Source organism: Stegostoma tigrinum, chromosome 5 (assembly GCF_030684315.1).
Source record: "Stegostoma tigrinum isolate sSteTig4 chromosome 5, sSteTig4.hap1, whole genome shotgun sequence".
Lineage (NCBI taxonomy): Eukaryota > Metazoa > Chordata > Chondrichthyes > Orectolobiformes > Stegostomatidae > Stegostoma > Stegostoma tigrinum.
This window is the reverse complement of record NC_081358.1, coordinates 101442762-101459966: the sequence shown is the minus strand read 5'-3', so window position 1 is coordinate 101459966 and position 17205 is coordinate 101442762. Positions and strand designations below refer to the sequence as shown.

General features: G+C 39.6%; 1 protein-coding gene across 1 annotated transcript in view; it reads right to left on the bottom strand.

The window, feature by feature from the left end:
• The window catches only part of LOC125451906 (DNA topoisomerase 1-like), a 104655-nt gene that overhangs the window by 45502 nt on the left and 41948 nt on the right, over positions 1–17205 (bottom strand). The window contains exons 9-11 of the mRNA XM_048529642.2: positions 13654–13722; positions 12019–12111; positions 2960–3020 (exon numbers count right to left, since the gene is read on the bottom strand). Coding sequence (XP_048385599.1) covers positions 2960–3020; positions 12019–12111; positions 13654–13722 — 223 coding nt within the window. The remainder of the gene's footprint in view (positions 1–2959; positions 3021–12018; positions 12112–13653; positions 13723–17205) is intronic.

Below are 17205 nucleotides of genomic sequence, written 5' to 3'. Positions count from 1 at the left end.
TTTTTTTTGGAGGAGGCCACCAGATGTATAGATGAGAGTTGATGTGGTTCATGTGGATTTCAAAGGTTTGGCAAGGTCACGTGGGCTCCAGGGTAACTTGGAAATTTGGACCTAAAACTGGCTGTGTGATAGAAGACAGAGGGTGAAAGTAGAAGGATGTGTGTGACTGGAGGTGGGTGTCCTGTGGTATACCACAAGGCTCAGTACCAAGTCCCTTATTATTCGCGATACATATAAACGATACAGGAGAGGTTTTTTTGGGGGTGGAGGCAGGGGAAATCCCTTGAATGGCAGAACACTAGGAAGCTCAGAGGAACAAAGATCTTAGGATGCTTGCCCACAGATCCCTCCTGGTAGAAAGGGGACGTTCATGGGGTAGTTACCAAGTTCAAAATTAGGGAGCATATTTTTAAGGTGAAAGGAGGAAGCTTTCAAAGGACCTGAATGGCAAGATTTTCACACAGAGGATAGTTCGTACATGAAATGAACTGCCAGAGGAAGTGGTAGATGCAGGTACAGTTACAACATTTAAAAAGACACTTGGTCAAGTTCATGACTAGGAAAGCTTTAGAAGGATATGGGCCAAACACAGGTAAACGGGACTAGTTCAGTTTAGGAAAATTGCTCGGCACAGACAAATTGGACTGAAAGGTCTGCCTCCGTGTTGTATGACTCTATGACTTTATAGTTTTCAACAAAAGAATAAAAACTTACCTCAGCCCTTTGGAGAAGTAAGAGGTCCCATTTGGAGAGGTCCATGGGCAGCTTTGGAACACGTATATGTCAATGTGTGTTAAACACTGAATAAACTAATTGGAACAGTTGATGCATTCAACATCAAACTGTCATGGAATGTTTTTATAGCAAAAGATGGGTGGGGGGGCACAGGCAGGCATAAAATTGACTTATTGGCAATAAAAGCAAAAAATAATAAAAAAGTGTTGAGTAGAATAGGCTGACATGGACATGGCTGTGAGATGGCATGGAATAAAAGGTGTCAAAGATTGAGGAGGTGTGACAGTTGAGGGTTACAGACAAGGCACCATTTTTTTTTGCAAGTCCTGAAGCACTCAGACTGGCATTTTACACAACCACCTCTCTACCCAGTAACCACTGTGGCTGCCTCTATTCTTTTCAGGGAGCGATGGGCTGGCATCTATTAACAGCCACATCACCACACGCAAGAAAATCTGAATACATGGGGTAATTTCTCCCAAGTCAGGTTTGTGTAGTCAGAAATTTTGCAAAATTCAGGCCATAATCAGTCATGATTAATGACTGAAATCAGTCATTTAGGACTGAGATGAGTAAGAGTTTCTTCATTTGAGGAGTTGTCAATCTTTAAAATTCCATAAATCTATACCTAACAGGATAATGGATATTTAGCCAGGGTATTTTAAAGAAGGACCTGCATATGCTTAGGAAAGTAAAACCTCAGAACATCACAAAACATTTTACAGCTAATGAGGTGGTGTTTTTAAAAGGGCAGTCACTATTCTAACGTGAGAAATACAGCAGCCAATTTGCATACAACAATCCTTTTATAAAGTTGGAGATAAATACTGACCAGGACAAAGTAGCTTTTTCAAAATATGCCACGTTTCTCATATTTGCACTTGAGGGGACAGACAACATTGCTCTCACAGGACTGCATTAAATCGTCGGCTTTGACTTGAACACAAGTCCTGGAATATGACAAATCCACAATTTTCTGATTCAGAGATGAACGTTCTATTAACTGAGGTAAGGCTGAGATTGCTAAGGTTTTGAACTCAAATTTTATGAAAAAAAGTCAAGCGTCAAAATCAGGCAGGAAAGTGGAACTGAGATTGAAGATCACTATGACCTGAATGAATGGCAGAACAGGCTCCAAAAAGGGCTATAATCCTGCCCTACATATAGTCTTATGAGAATAGTAACATAGTTCAGGGTTACACAAGACTGACTAAAATAGGGAGCCACGTAAACGAGTTTAAAGTAGAAAATGTGAAGGAACATATTTTGATACGATAAATAAGACACAATGCATTCCAAACTAAACCATTTTGAAAGAAATGGAGAAATAGAGACCTGAGCATGGTTAAACAAATCTTTGAAAGCAGCTAAATTGAGAAGGCTGTTTATTTTGTTGCATTATTAGAGTTTGAGTTCAAAAACAAGGAGGTTATGCTAAACTTTCAGTACACACTGGCTATGCCCGAATATGGAGTATAATTACAGAAAAATGTTAAATTTTTAGACAGGAAGCAAAACAATAATAGAACTGTACTGGAGATGAGGAACTGTGGAGAAACTTGAAGCCAAGGTCATTCTTCTTATAAAAGAGGGTTAAGTAGAGATTTTTTTTGGGAGGTGTTCAAGAACATGAACAGTTCTGACAGAATAATGGGGTAATCATTTTGCATAGTAGATGGGTCAGGTGGATGATGCAATCAAGGAACCATAAGTGGTATTAATGCCAAATATATAATCAGCATTGTAATCAAGAAGGCATTGTTTGAAAGAGTGGTGGAAACTGATAACAGCATCTTTGAAAAGTAAACTGGAAAAATGTGTTGAAGGCAAAAAAAAATTCAAAATGACGGAGTGGAATTAATCAAATTGGCTTTTGTTAAAAACACAAAAAAAGCTAGCATAGACACACTGGTCCAACTTGGTCCTGCATCATTCCTTATTCCCCACTGAAGGCCAATAAATAAAATCTAGATGCAGTACTCATTAGGATCAGTTATTTCAAAACATACCTATATGATGGTCACCCAAATGGCATCTTTACCCAGAAACACCTTGTATTACATTGGAATGGTCCAAGCAGATTAACATCCTAGAAGTTGCATTATACAATAATAAATGGAGCTGCATGATTAGCCATGAGCAGAAAACAGACTAATGTAAAATTACATTTTTCTCAGATTACAAATGTGTGACTGGTAACAAATAGAAACCTATGAGGCCATACCTGAGGTAATTCGTCATCTTCACTTTTCTCTACTTTTGGTTTCTTGAGTTTTACATCTGAACTAAAAATAACAAAGAAGAAATGTATTTTCTAAAAATGTACATAGGTAATGACCAGAATATTTAAGCAATGTTGACCAATATTGTTGGAATCTAATCATTTAAATGCACAGGCATCTTCCATTTTGAGGTATCTAGATTCAACTCTACTTGACATTAATCCAGGAATCTGGTTCTAGTGGTTTAGTTAGATTTTAGACAAATGAATTATTTCATGACCTTAGATTTTGTTTTTATTATAACTTGATCACAATTTCCTTTTCATAAAGAAACTTCTGGTATTTTGATGTCTTTTGTTTAGCTGCTTAAATGTCTAAGTACTTTATGCACACCTAACCACTTTGAAGGAATATAAATAGGATGCTACAGTCATTTGCTGTTTATAGCATATTTCTATCTGCAAATGTGACAAATGCCCAATACATCTTTTTGCATCCAGCTATTCAAGTGTGCAATATTGACCAGACACTAAAACTGCGCATTCAAGTTGAGGCACTGAATCTTTAACATGCACCTCAAAAGGAGACAAGGGCCTGGTGTAACTCCCTCACTTTCTCAGTGTCAGAATGTTAACCTAGAATGAAGTTCAACTTAGAAATACCTATATTCAGAAGACAGAACTAAGCAAGCTGATACTTAGAACATACTCCTACAACATAGGTTAGTATCTGATCCCACAGCAACCAGGAGATTCCCACACAGGCAAAGCACAAGTTACTACATACACTACTGTGCAAAATAAATTTAAGGACAAGTTAGAATATTATCTTCAGTTTTGCTCCATGATCATAATGCAACAAAGTATTTTGTAAAAGTTCAATTGTAAGACCCCTATTCAAGTACACTGCTTATACAAAGAACGGTAAATTTTACTAGCATGCCTGGAATTTGCAGATGGAAAAACTTGCACTTACACAGTACTTTTAGCGAGTTGAAAAAAGGTGCCAGGCCAACTCACATAAACATTATAATTTGTTTTTAAAAAGTTACAGGAGGAGATAAAGGGAAGTTAGATTACCAAAAATTATACAGGGATTCCTTTAAAAAGGAGAAAGGAGAGTCAGAAGAGGATGGAAGGAATCAAGGGTGGTGGTGCAGGGAACTCCAGAGCTTAAACGTCTAAAGAACCGAGTGTATGGTAATCTTTTGTGGAGGGATCATAATCAGTGATACACATGAGGCCAGAATTAAAGGAGTGCAGAGAGAGATTACAGCGTAGAGGAGGGATTATCCATTACAGATTTGGAAAAATAAGGATGAGAATTTTAAAAATCAAGATGCTGCTTGACCAAGCACCAACATTGACTGGTGATTCAGAGCAATAATTAAACAGGATTTGGCATGATTTATAACGTGCAAATTTTTGGATCTCATGAAATTTATCATGATTTGAAAAGTGAACTAGCTAGGAATGCACTGGCATAGTCTACTCTGGAGGTAATAAATGCATGAATGAGGGCTTCAGCAGCAGATGAGCTGAAAACTGAGGTGATATCGGGTAACCGTCAGCCTTCCTGCTCCTAAGATGCTGCTTGGCCCGCTGTGTTGATCCAGCTCCACACCTTGTTATCATGGATTCTCCAGCATCTGCAGTTCTTATTATCTCTGATATCAGGTAATGTTATATTGATGGAAATTGGTGGTCTTTGTGATGGTATGAATACAGGGGGTCACAGTACATAGTCAAGAAATGACTCACCTTGTGTGAGAGACAAACTCAGATGTAAAAAGTTCAAAATCCTTATTTCACCCCCCCCACATCAATTGAACAAACCAACACCTTATTTTTGGTTTGAAAATCCTTCATGATCCACAGAAACATAGGAGGAGTAGGCCATTTAGCTTCTTAGTCTACTCCACCATTCAACATGCTCATGGCTGATCATCCAACTCAGTACCGCGTTCCCACTTTCTCCCCAAATGCTTTGATCCATTTTGCGCTAAAAACTATATCTGAATGCTTTCAAGGAGACATTAATGTTTCAGCCTCAACTGCTTTCTGCAGGAGACAGTTCCACAGTCTCACCACTCCCACCAAGGTAATTTCTCCTGATTTTAAATCCTTTAACTGTGTTCTTAAATTGTTAGCTGACAATCTGGGAAGGCTGGTCACTGCTGAATTCAGAACCATGGCCAGTAGCCAACGTCAGTTTAACGTTTAAGAACATTTGTAGCTCGGGTTGTGGAGGAAGTTGTACACATACCTACCGAGCCAGTGTGTTTTTGTTGCAGACATTTCATCACCCTGCTAGGTAATATGGGCAGTGCACCTCTGGCTTAGTCAGCAAGTCGCTAACCTCAGCTAATGTCAGTGTCAGCAGCTCCAAAAAACCCAATTTAGATTTTAATCTCCTGAAAGAATTACTTATGTAGATGTTAACCCCTTATTTTTGCCTAAAGACATGTATCAATGAATGTGGCTCTTACAACAGTATGTATGGTAAACGTCACCAAATTTGTAAACAAGGTTAAGGCTGGGACAGCAATGAAAGATAAAGCAAGAAGTTGAAAATATTAGCTTCAATGTGTCTGTCTAATAAAAGGAAATTTCTGCATATTCAATACTGGATGCCAATAAAACAGTCCAATAGTTTAGGACCAGCAGAGGGGTTGACACTAGTGATGTAGAGCTGGGTTATCTGGAGATGGCCGCGCAAATAACAGAAGTCTGAAAAGGTCCTGGATTCTAAAATCCAAGACTCCCAAGAGGTTTCAGCCACTGTTCAGGGTTTTCAGAAGCAAATCTTTAACTGGCAGAGATAATTTACCTAGATAATAAAATGTGAGGCTGGATGAACACAGCAGGCCAAGCAGCATCTCAGGAGCACAAAAGCTGACGTTTCGGGAAAACGTCAGCTTTTGTGCTCCTGAGATGCTGCTTGGCCTGCTGTGTTCATCCAGCCTCACATTTTATTATCTTGGAGTCTCCAGCATCTGCAGTTCCCATTATATCTGAGATAATTTACCTGTTTGATTTAGGACAGCAGACAGGTTTACAATTTGGGAGGCTCATTCTGAAATCTTTACCCAAGAGAGAGGAGCTATAGCCCACAGTAAATGGCAAGTAACTGAGAGAGTGTGCTACCACTCGTATCAACAATATAAAAATAAATGTTTGAACAATAAACAAAAAGATACACAGACCATTATTGAGGTTACCCATCCAGGGAGGCAAAGACAGCTGCGAGTTAGCCTAGAATAATGAATGATGCCTTCATTATTCTGCTTCCAGGTAGTTAAACTGTACCCTCATCCATCAGAGTTTTGTACCAGAGACCAACTAGAAAACCAAGGCTCCTAACAAACCTAACCGACTACCTTCCTTGTAGTGACAGGCAGCCCTACCACAAGATAAAAAGAAGAAAACACACTGGGTCAGGACATCTGTAGGCTGTTCTGGCTAAGTGAAGGCCTATAGTTCAGTCTGTTGTTGCAACTCAAGACCCACCTGCACATTTTTAAGGAACAGACAGCTGCTGTAATTGCAACTCAACATTCAATATCAATATAATAAAATCTGCCTAGAGCAGGACAGGTTCACTAACAATCCCCAATTGTACTTCAGGTCCTAAATTCATCAGATGCTCAATCTCAGGCATTTTCCTCAGAGAATGGCAGAGATTAGATAAAACATGCGATTAGCACATTCTGCAGCATTCCAATTTTTATTGTCCAGTCATTTCTGTACTCTTAACCATGACATCAGTATAAAATGGTCTTCATTATTACTACTTCAATAGTATTGAATTTCCTTTCTTCCATTTCAATGTTGATTTATGTATTTCTTTCTTAGCACCTACATCACTGTGAAATAAAGCACTTAACTAAGTTCTAAGCACCAAACGCTAAACCGCTTCATCCACTCTTGCCTCGGTTTCCTCCAAGTACATGTTGTGCACTCCAGTCATTCTGGAAGACTACTGGGTAAATTGCCAATGGAAACTGAAGTCAGATTCTCAAGTGTGACATCATTCAACCTCACAAAGAAGGGTTTGATTAAATCTTAAAAATTCTCAGGACTACTCTCCAAATTATTTAACGGAAAAGAAGCTGATGCAGGACCCAAATGGTTATGGTGCTGGATTGACAATACATGGGTCGCCAGTAAAAACTTACATAAAATTGTGAAAATGAAATCTAGAATCTAGTAGCAGGCAAAATGACTGCAAAGGCTAGAACCAACTGTCAACAGAAGCTTGAGCTGGTGTCAAATAGCTACTTATTGAAAATGAAATAAAAAAAAAATTCCAAGAACAAGAAGCACTGGGCTTTTGTGTACTTTTGTTACTCCAATATGATAAGGCAACAAAAGATTCAAACTATTTAACAACTTCACTTGGATACACTTAAATATAAAATGACGTGCATCAGGACTCAATCCGTTGCACAGGAGGCTGTATCTTCTGCTGTGAAGGCTTATGATAAGGCATCACACTGTGCAAATCAGTCCCCATGGAGGAATTGCACTTTTCTATGAGTGCACGTATTGAGGAGAGAAAGGAGAGTGGGGCAGGCAGTGTTTTTCTTTAAAAATGTTCATTCATAAGATGTAGATTCACTAGATGGGCCAGCGTTCATTACTCATCCCTAGTTACCCTTGTGAAGGAGATGGTGTGTTGCCTTCTTGAATCCTTATGTTTCATTCAAAATTGGGATATAGCAGTGCTGTTAGGGATGGAATTCTAGGATTTTAATCCAGAGATAAAAGGAACAGCAATATATTTAAAAGTCAGGATGGTGAGTAGCTAAGATAGAATCTTGCAAGTTCTAGTGCTCTTTGTGGATCTGCTGCACTTTTCCATACAGATGGTATGGGTGATAGGATTAGAAAGAGCTGTCTAAGAAGCTTTCATGATTTTTCGCAGAGTATTTTGTCTGTGTCAGTTATGGAGGGTGTGAACGTTTGTGGTTGTGGTATCAATCAAGAGGGCTGCTTTGTCTTGGATAGTGTCAAGCTTCTTCAGCGTTGTTACAGTTGCATTCATCCAGGCAAGTGGGGAGTATTCCTCAGAGTCCTGACCTATGCCTTGTATGGGTAGCGTCTGCGGAATCAGAAAGTGCAGAATTCCTGGAATCTGACCTGTTATTGTAGCCAAAGCATTAATTTGCCTAGCCCAGAACAGATTGTTTTGTGGTCAATGGTAATCCCCAGGATATTGAATAGATTGATTAGAAAACATCCCACTTGAAGAACTCTTGCACAGTGAAAAACAAATTTGAAGCATTTGCAATCACCTGTAGCGAGAGATGTCAAGTAGATGATCCATTTCTATCTCTGACTGAGGTGCCAAGATTTACTGGAGCTGAAATAATGGACCTCCAACAACCACAATGCTCTTTTTGTGCAAGGTATGACAACGACCAGGAGATAATCTTCCCTGATTCCGATGGATATCTTACAAAGCAGGGATCATTGAAACAATAAGGTCAAATGCAGCCATGATGTCACTCTCCCTTCCTCTCAAGAGATCTGATTTTTCGTCCATGTTTGACTGAAGGCTGTATGAGACATAAATTAAGTATTCACAGCACAACCCAAACTAAGAATCAGACAGCATGATATTGCTTCCATCCCTTGGGTGAAGAGTACACTATTGAGTAATAATTGCCCTGATTAGATTTGGCAAATTTTTGCTGTATGCAAAATAGAAGGGCACTTTTCCACATAGTCAGGTAAATATTAGTGTTGTAACTGTACTGGCTGAGTGGACAGCAAGTTCTGGAGTTCAAGCCTTCAAATTAAGGCCTGTAACCCTTGCTGTATCTAGTGTTTTTAGCCATTTCTTGATGACACAGGTCCCAAACATCACAGATGCTCCATAAGTAGGAGAAAGAGAAGAACCATTCACTATTCTGGCTGAAGACTATTGCAGATCCTTCATTTTTAAATTTTTGCACTGATATGCTGGGCCCTCCATTTACTGAGGATGGGAACAATCCCTCCCAACTATTGTGCTTCCACCTCTGGTGATTCTGCCAATTGGACAGGAGATGGCGACATTGTTGCCTGGAACATAGTCATTATCACAGAATTGTAACTGTTTCTTGACTAGAGTGAGCCAGGCCTCCCAATTTTGGCACTAGTTCCCATAAGTTATTAAGATGGATTTGCAGAGTTAGGTCTAGCTTTGTTGTTTCCGGTACCTAGGTCAGGTGTTCCATCCACTTCCTTTGTGGAGACCTCTTAGAGGCTTGATACAACTAAGTGGTTTGCTAGGCCATTTCAGAAGACAAGCATATTTGTGTGGGTCTGAATTCACACAGCCACCAGACAAGGTGAAGACAGCAAATTTCTTTTCCCAAAGGACACATGATAATTTACAGTTTCATAGTCATCATTAGACTTTTAAAATCCAGATTTTTCTAAAATGCACTGTGCCATATTGATACTCATATGCCAGGGTGTTCTCAGTTTCTGGATTACTGGTCTAGTGACAATAGCACAGTGCAATCATCTCTCCATTCTCTAAGTTATTTTGTGAGCAAATTCTGCTTGATAGCACCTTCCAACAGTTTGCCAGTGATCAAAAGTAGATAAATATATTGGACGATTAAATTTATTCTGCTTTTTTTGTGCAAGGGAAATAACTGTACTATCTTCTGACTTATTGGGTAATTAAAGCAAACAAATGTGTTCTGACAATCAACTGTTTCTTGAGATCATGTAAAGCGAACAGAATTAAATGAAGACTTGCTATTTGTCATGGAGGAGACCACAAGAAAATGCGGATATGAATTATTGAGTGCTTCTGGCTGAAGACAATTTCAAATGTCGTTGGTTCAGCTTTTATACTCTCACACTGCCGTCACTGAACATAAGAGTACTCACAAAACCTTCTCCTTGGGTTAGATATTTGTCTACCATGATTCATGACAGTAAACAGGACAGTGTGGAGAGGTATTTAGATGTATACTAATGATACCAAGGCATACAAGGTCATGAGCCAAGTGCTGGAAAACAGAATTGCATTGGTTAGGTGGTTACTTTTGAACCTCTATGTTGTAGGCCTCTATGATTTTATGGCTGCAGACCTTAGAGTTGACCCATTGATATGGGATCGCTTAACTGTCATTTCAAACTGCCGTGCTATTAACGAGCACATGGGTACCAATCAAATGGAGTTGTGAAACCTAACTTTCAGGTACTGACGTCGCTTCCAAAACAGATTCCAATACGCCTGAATGAATCTGGTCACTTGGCTGTATGGAAATGAGAGAATGAGGGATATGCTAGGTCGTAAGACTGTACATTGCAGTGGAATGCAGTTCTGCATTGTTGATGGTCTACAGAAAGTTGGATGTTGAATAGATGTCAATTTTTGAACTGCCAGATCTGTTGTGAGTCTATTCCATTTAGCATAGTGCTGGTATCACTCTAGATACTGTCATCAGCAAGAAGACAGTGAGAAGGGATGACATGGTGGCTCAGTGGTTAGCACTGCTGTCTCAGTGCCAGGGTTCCAAGGTTCAATTCCACGGTCAACTGTCTGTGTGGAGTCTGCACGTTTTCCTTGTGTCTACGTGGGTTTGCTCTGGATGCTGTGGTTTCCTCCCACAATCCAAAAAAATGTGCAAGCTAGGTGGATTGGCCATGCTGAACTGTCTGTAGTGTTGTGTTTCAGGGATGTGTAGGTTAGATGGATTCTAGGGGGATGGTCTGAGGCTTGGTGTGGACTTGAACTGAACTGTTGGGATTCTATGAAGACAAACTTAGCTTCCATAAGGACTCTAAGCATCCATTCCTACAAAACTTTCATGGATGGGCAGATTAATCTGTGCCAGAGAAGTTAAGACGACAAGATAAAGTAGTTGTTTAAATTATTTTGGTTCTCTCACCACTGGCTATCATTCCAGTTCAACAGGTATATCCTACAGGACCGTCTCAGTAGTGATGCCACTTTTAGTGCTGGATATTGAAGATCCCCATCCAGATACCACACTAGACCATTGCTAACTTTAGTGCTCCTTCCCAAAAAGAGGTTCAACACAGATGACTATTGATTAATCAGGTAGAGCATAGCATGTAGCAAATAGCATACTTCTTTGCTCATATTCATGAGAATTCACGCTTTTAGAATTAATGTTCATGGCACCAAAGGCCAAGTGCACTCCTCTTTGGTATAATGTCTTAGACTTGTCCTGCTAGTAGATCAGTACGTATCTAAGGATGGTGATGGACAAGTACAGGATATGGAGTATAACTATATCAGGCTGTTGCTTGGCTGATGTGACAAAGCTCTCCAAATTTACTAGCAAGGAAGACTTCGTAGGATCAAACGGTCTGTATCTAGTATCCAACTCGGTGCTGGATGATGTGTCTAGCGTCAAGACCATGGATCATACACCAGGTCACCCTTGAACAGATCAAACTTTAAGTACAAAAAGAGTTTTTCTTAAAAAGGACAATTGAAGTTCCTATTAAAAGGCTATTTCAACAAATTCACGTGATTGCTTGAACAGAATTATTTCTTAAATGGGAGAATCCAGAAGGAGCAGGCATGATCTTAAGATTGGAGTTAGGATTGTTTTAGGAAACAAACAAGTTAAAAAGTCTTCTTTGCTGCATAAAGAGTAATGGAAATCTAGAACACCTACAGATGATAGGAGTCATAGAATTAGAAGCTGTATCAATTGAAACTTCCAGGATCAAGATAAGTGGATTTTTGCTGAGGACAATAATCAAGGTATACAAAGCCAAAAAGTGAGATTGTTTAAAAAAGACACAGATTAACTATGCTCCATGCAAATAGTACAGCTGGGTCAAGCAGCTGAAGCTTTTCTCAAGCCAGCTTGATGGTCAGGAAAGAAAACATTGAATTAACACATCTTGTTTCAAACATTTATAGTAGATGGGATGGTTGAGAAGGGAAGTATCATTTTAAATAGAAAAGGAAATCAAAGAAACAACAATAGTGTTCAGCAAATCTTTGATTGTTAAGTGGCTTAATTAAACAAATCAAACTTCCAGTTATTATTTAATGACATCATTTAGACACTTACTGGCCAGAAGCTGTATTACAGTGGACCCTTTTCGCTTTCTTATTATTTTCAATAGGAATCCCATCTCCATTCAAATCTTGATCTTCACTCACCCTGCGACAAAAGGAAACAAACTTCAGATTGAACAGGCTTTGAAATTTATGTCACTGTCTCTCAGCGTTCTCATTTTGGTCTTCCCTTAATTTCACCATAAACCTTCAAATGCTTCTGGAAAATCTAATATTCTGCAGGTTCAGTGAAAACAGAAAATTATGAAAGCATCTGTGGAGGGAGTCACATTGAAATCAAACCATTAACTTTGTTTTTCTCTCTGCACCAGCCATTTCAGATTTTCAGCCTCTGCAGCATTTTGCTTTTGTTTTGTCGGATAGGCTGGTTAATGAACAATTATTCTTACTGCATTATAATACAAGTATTGTAACAATTTTTTATAGTCATTCCCTTAACTTCATAGATTACAACAAACTGGGCAGGAGATAAAATAGATAATGTGAATGCGTAGAAAGACGTTGAAGCGGAGTTTGATTAACTGAAACACAATGAAAATAACAAACAATCAAAAAAAGTGACACCGCAGTAGCTGGACATGAATCGAAGAAAGGAAAGCCATCTTAATAAAACTAGACTTGACGTTTTCTGCATCCAAACATTGTTTAACAGCAAATCGTGGAAATTGACAGTCAACCATCAGGATTTGGAATGAACTGCCTGGGAACACGGAAGAGGCAGATTCAATTATAGCATTCAAAACTGAAGTGGACCATTATAAAGGAGGGAATTTATGGAGTGATATACGGGAAAGGTAGGGAATGGCACTAAGTGCCTAGCTCTTGTACAGGGTTATACATACAAAAGCCAAAGGGCCTCTTATAATGCTATAACCATTCTTTGATTCTATAAACACTATGCTGAGCTCACTACCAATGGCAGCAAAAATACAATTCTGAAATCAGTGACTCAGTATTGCGCTCTGGTCAAATTACATATGAATAATACTATAATACAATTTAGAAAGATGACAACACCAATGGAAATGGTGCAGAGAAAGATACAACTAATAACTTGAGGCAGCGATATGAAGAAAGTTTGTAAAAACAGGGAGGAAAAATTCAGCTAGGCTTATTTTCAGGGGTACTTGGTTTCACTGAACCCATTTAGATCCTTGCCTCAGTGTGCTCACCAACACAAAATGTCCTAATTGCTGCACAATGGAGACAGGAAGAGCTGTGCACATGTGTGTGAATCAGAACCCCTACAGTGTGGAAACACACCCTTCAGCCCAACAAGTCCACACTGACCCTCAGAGCATCCCATCGAGACCCATCCCCCCTATAACCCATCTAAGCCTACACACCCCTGAACAGTATGGGCAATTTAGCATGGCCAATCCACCTAGCCTGCAAAGCTTTGGACTGTGGGAGGAAACCGGAGCACCAGGAGAAAACCCACACAGACATGGGGAGAACATGCAAACTCCACACAGACAGGCGCCTGAGGGTGGAATCGGACACAGGTCCCTGGTGCTGCAAGGCAGCATTGCAACAAAAAAAACAGGAATCATATTTGTTTTAGATCAAGCAAATACGATCAACTTTTCAAAACATGCTGAAAAAGATGGGTTTCAGCTTCACTCACCTTGTAGAAGAAACCTCATCCTTCTGCTTGCTTTCTTGATTTTCAGAATCTTCCTTGATGATCTGTAGCCTAGATATCACATTCAATTTAAGCCACTGTTATTTTTAAAATAAATCATATTTTTATATGGAGCATGTGAGGGGCATATTTATCACAATGTCTTTGCAAAACAATTTCCAACTGCACTGCAAGAGACAGGGGGAATGTCAGGACACTTTTCAATAGTTTAGTAAACTAACTAGACAGAAGATGTCCACTCAGTGAAATAAGGTCAAAAATCACACGGCATCAGGTTATGATTCAACAGGTTTATTTGATAACACAAGCTTTCGGAGCCTCAGTCCTTCTTCAGGCGTTAGTGAGACAGATTGCATCAGATACCAAATTTATAAACAAAAGATCAAAGGGCTCACACCACTGATGAGGTGGTGTTAAGCAAACCAAAGATGCTGTTAAAAACATTCAGTACCCATGAGGATGGCCTCAACCGGGATCTTCGGTTCACATCGCACTACATGTGACTCCACCACACCACACACGCTCACTCACGCACACTCACTCCACCCCCACATGGGCGTGCAGATATGTGAATCTAAGGGGTGAATCTGTATTTGCAGAAACATTTTACTTTGTTCAAAAAACACAATTTATCGACTGTCAGTTAATATGGCATTTTATAAATTCCTACTTTAGAAATAAAAGGCAGTCTAATTACAAACTGAAACTCAGTTTCTAAATAAGGCCTCATACCTAACCTGTACTGTCTGACCCAAAATGTCACCTCTTCTTTAGGCCGATAAAACATTTAGTTCTCTCAGAACCGTGACTTGCAAGTAATTTGGGGATTTACATACACATTAATCAATTAAAACCTTGTAAGTGATTAAGATTTAACAACATCTTAGGTTTCTTTATCACATCCTCAGTGGTGTGAACCTTTGAACTTTTACTTATCAATTGTGTGTCTAATACTACCTTCTTTCACTAAGACCTGAAGAGTGAGGCTCCAAAAGGGTGTGCTTTCAAATAAAGCTGTTGGACAATACCCTGGTGTTGTGTGATTTCTGACCTTGTCCACCTCAGTCCACAGAGGCACCTCCACATCAATGAAATAAGGCAAGAAGTTACAATCACGGATGTCAGTGTTGAAAATAGAACAAATGTTGCTTTTGTCAAATAACCAAGTTGGGTACTGTGGAAGGCTTGTCTCACTTTCAGTGATCAGTGAGACTAGATCACTGTCCCTCATGTGTGTAGCATGCAAGACGGTAGCTAGCACTTAAAAAGAAATCCAAATGAAAGTGATATCTTGTCCAAAGCTCGAGAAGCCTGTGGCTGAATTGAGAGACATAGAGCTGTCTTTTAAGTGACAAGGGCGTAGGGGTTTTTGAAAACATTTTCTTCATGGCATATGAGTATCAGCAGCCAGGCCAGATTTTGTTGCTCACTCCCAGCTTCCCTGGAGAGCCATGATCAGCCATCTTCTTGAACCACTGCAGTCTATATGGCGCAAGTACACTCACATTGCTGTTAGGAAGGAAGTAAGCTTCAGAATTATGACTCTTAACAGTGAAGGAACAGTGAAGGTACATGGAATTAGGGGCAGTATACCAACACGGATAAAAATCATGGTTGGCTGACAGGAAACAAACACTAAGAAGAAACAGTTCTCCATCTATGCCTCTCCACCCCAAGTAGTAGACAATAACTAGTGGGGTACTGCTGGGCTAAGTACTTGGACCCCAGCCATTCACAATGCATAGGAACAATTTGTTTGAAGGAACTAAATACAACATTTCCAAGTTTGCAAACAACAATGCTGGGCGAGAGTGAGCTGTGAAAAGGTTGCAGAGATGCTTCGGAGTAATTTGGATAAATTAAGTGAGGGTGTAAATGCATGGCAGATGAAATATATTGTGGGTAAAATGTGAGATTATCCACTTGGTTAGCAAAAACAGGAATTATCTGAATGGTAACAGGTTGGGAAAGGGGAGGTGCAATGAAACCTGAGTGTTGTCATAAGCCATTTGCGGAAAGCCTGTATGCAGGTAGAGTAGACAGTAAAGGCAGCTGATATGTTAGCTTTCATTGTGAGAGGAGGATTCAAGTACGTAAGCAGATATTTCTTCTCATGACTGCAGCGGCAAGGCAAAAATCTCACCTGGAGACCGGGTTCAGTTTTGGTCTCCTTATCTGAATATCGAGGTTTTGGTTACGGAGGGAGTGAAACAAAAGTTTACCAGACTGAATCCTGGGATTGCAGGGCCAATGTAGGCAGACAGGCTGGATTGTTAGGACTATATTCACTGGGGTTTAGGGCAAGTGGAGGGATAAACTCTGAAATCTACAAAATTCAACAGGACTACAAAAGATAACGCAGGAAGTTTGTTCTTGATGACCAGGGAACACAATTTAAGGAAATGGGATAGTCCGCTTTGGACACAATTTGAGAAATTTTTCACCCAGACAACGGTGAGCCCATTGAATTCTCTGCCACGGAAAGCAGTCGAGATAAAAGTACTGAATTTTTAAGTAGGAGTTGGATATTCTTAGGGCTAAAGGGATCAGAGATTACTTTGGAAAAACAAAAATCATGTACCGAGTTGGATGATCAGTCATAAACACACTGAATGGTGCAGCAGGCTTGGGCGGATGAATGGCCTCCTTCTGTTTTTATTTTCTAATGTTTTTATATACTTCCAAGTCTAACAGAGTGAGAGACTTGGAGGAGAACTTGTGGTTGAAAGCATTCCCATGCATCTACTGTCCTCATCATAAAGCGGTAGAGGGTTATATGATTTGGATTATATTGCAGCAGAAACCTTAGTGGGTTACTGCAGTGCATCCTGTAGACTGCATAGTCTGCTGACACTAAGTCAGTGGTGAAGGAAGTGAATGCTGAACTTGGCAGCTGGAGTGCTAATCAAACTGGCTGCTTGATTGAGTCTTATTGGAGCCACACCCATCCAAACAATTGAACAGTACTCCATTACATTCCTGAACTGTGCCTCGGAGGTAGTGGACAAACTTTGTGGAGTCAGTACATAAAACACTCCACCAAACTACCAGCATCTGGTGTTCCCGTAACCACGTTTACAGGCTAATCCAGTTCAGTTCACAGTGGTATTGCTCAAAAGATAGATGATGATTGGGAAGGTCTAGAGACACGAAGAATGATGGTCAACATTCAACTTGTGCTGTCAGTGAATATTGAAGCTATAACTAAAAGCAATTTTGACAGGCATTTGAGGGGAAAATTAACAAAATACAGTGTATTCAGATGTGTGGTCTGGAAAGATTACTTCTTTGTGCTGCCAACCAGTGTTGATTCCATCACAGGAAGCTTTGAAAAATAATCAGCATGTCTTCCTTTGGTTCTTTTGCTGAGGATTAACAAAGTAGAATGTCATAGGGAACAAGACTGTATGTTACCCACTGAATAAAGTATACAATTCACCTTTCTTGACAAAACAAGTGTTTTATACACTTTGTTTATATAAAAATATACCCTCTTTGCTTGTATAAAAAAAATGGTTTATGCTATAGAAGAGG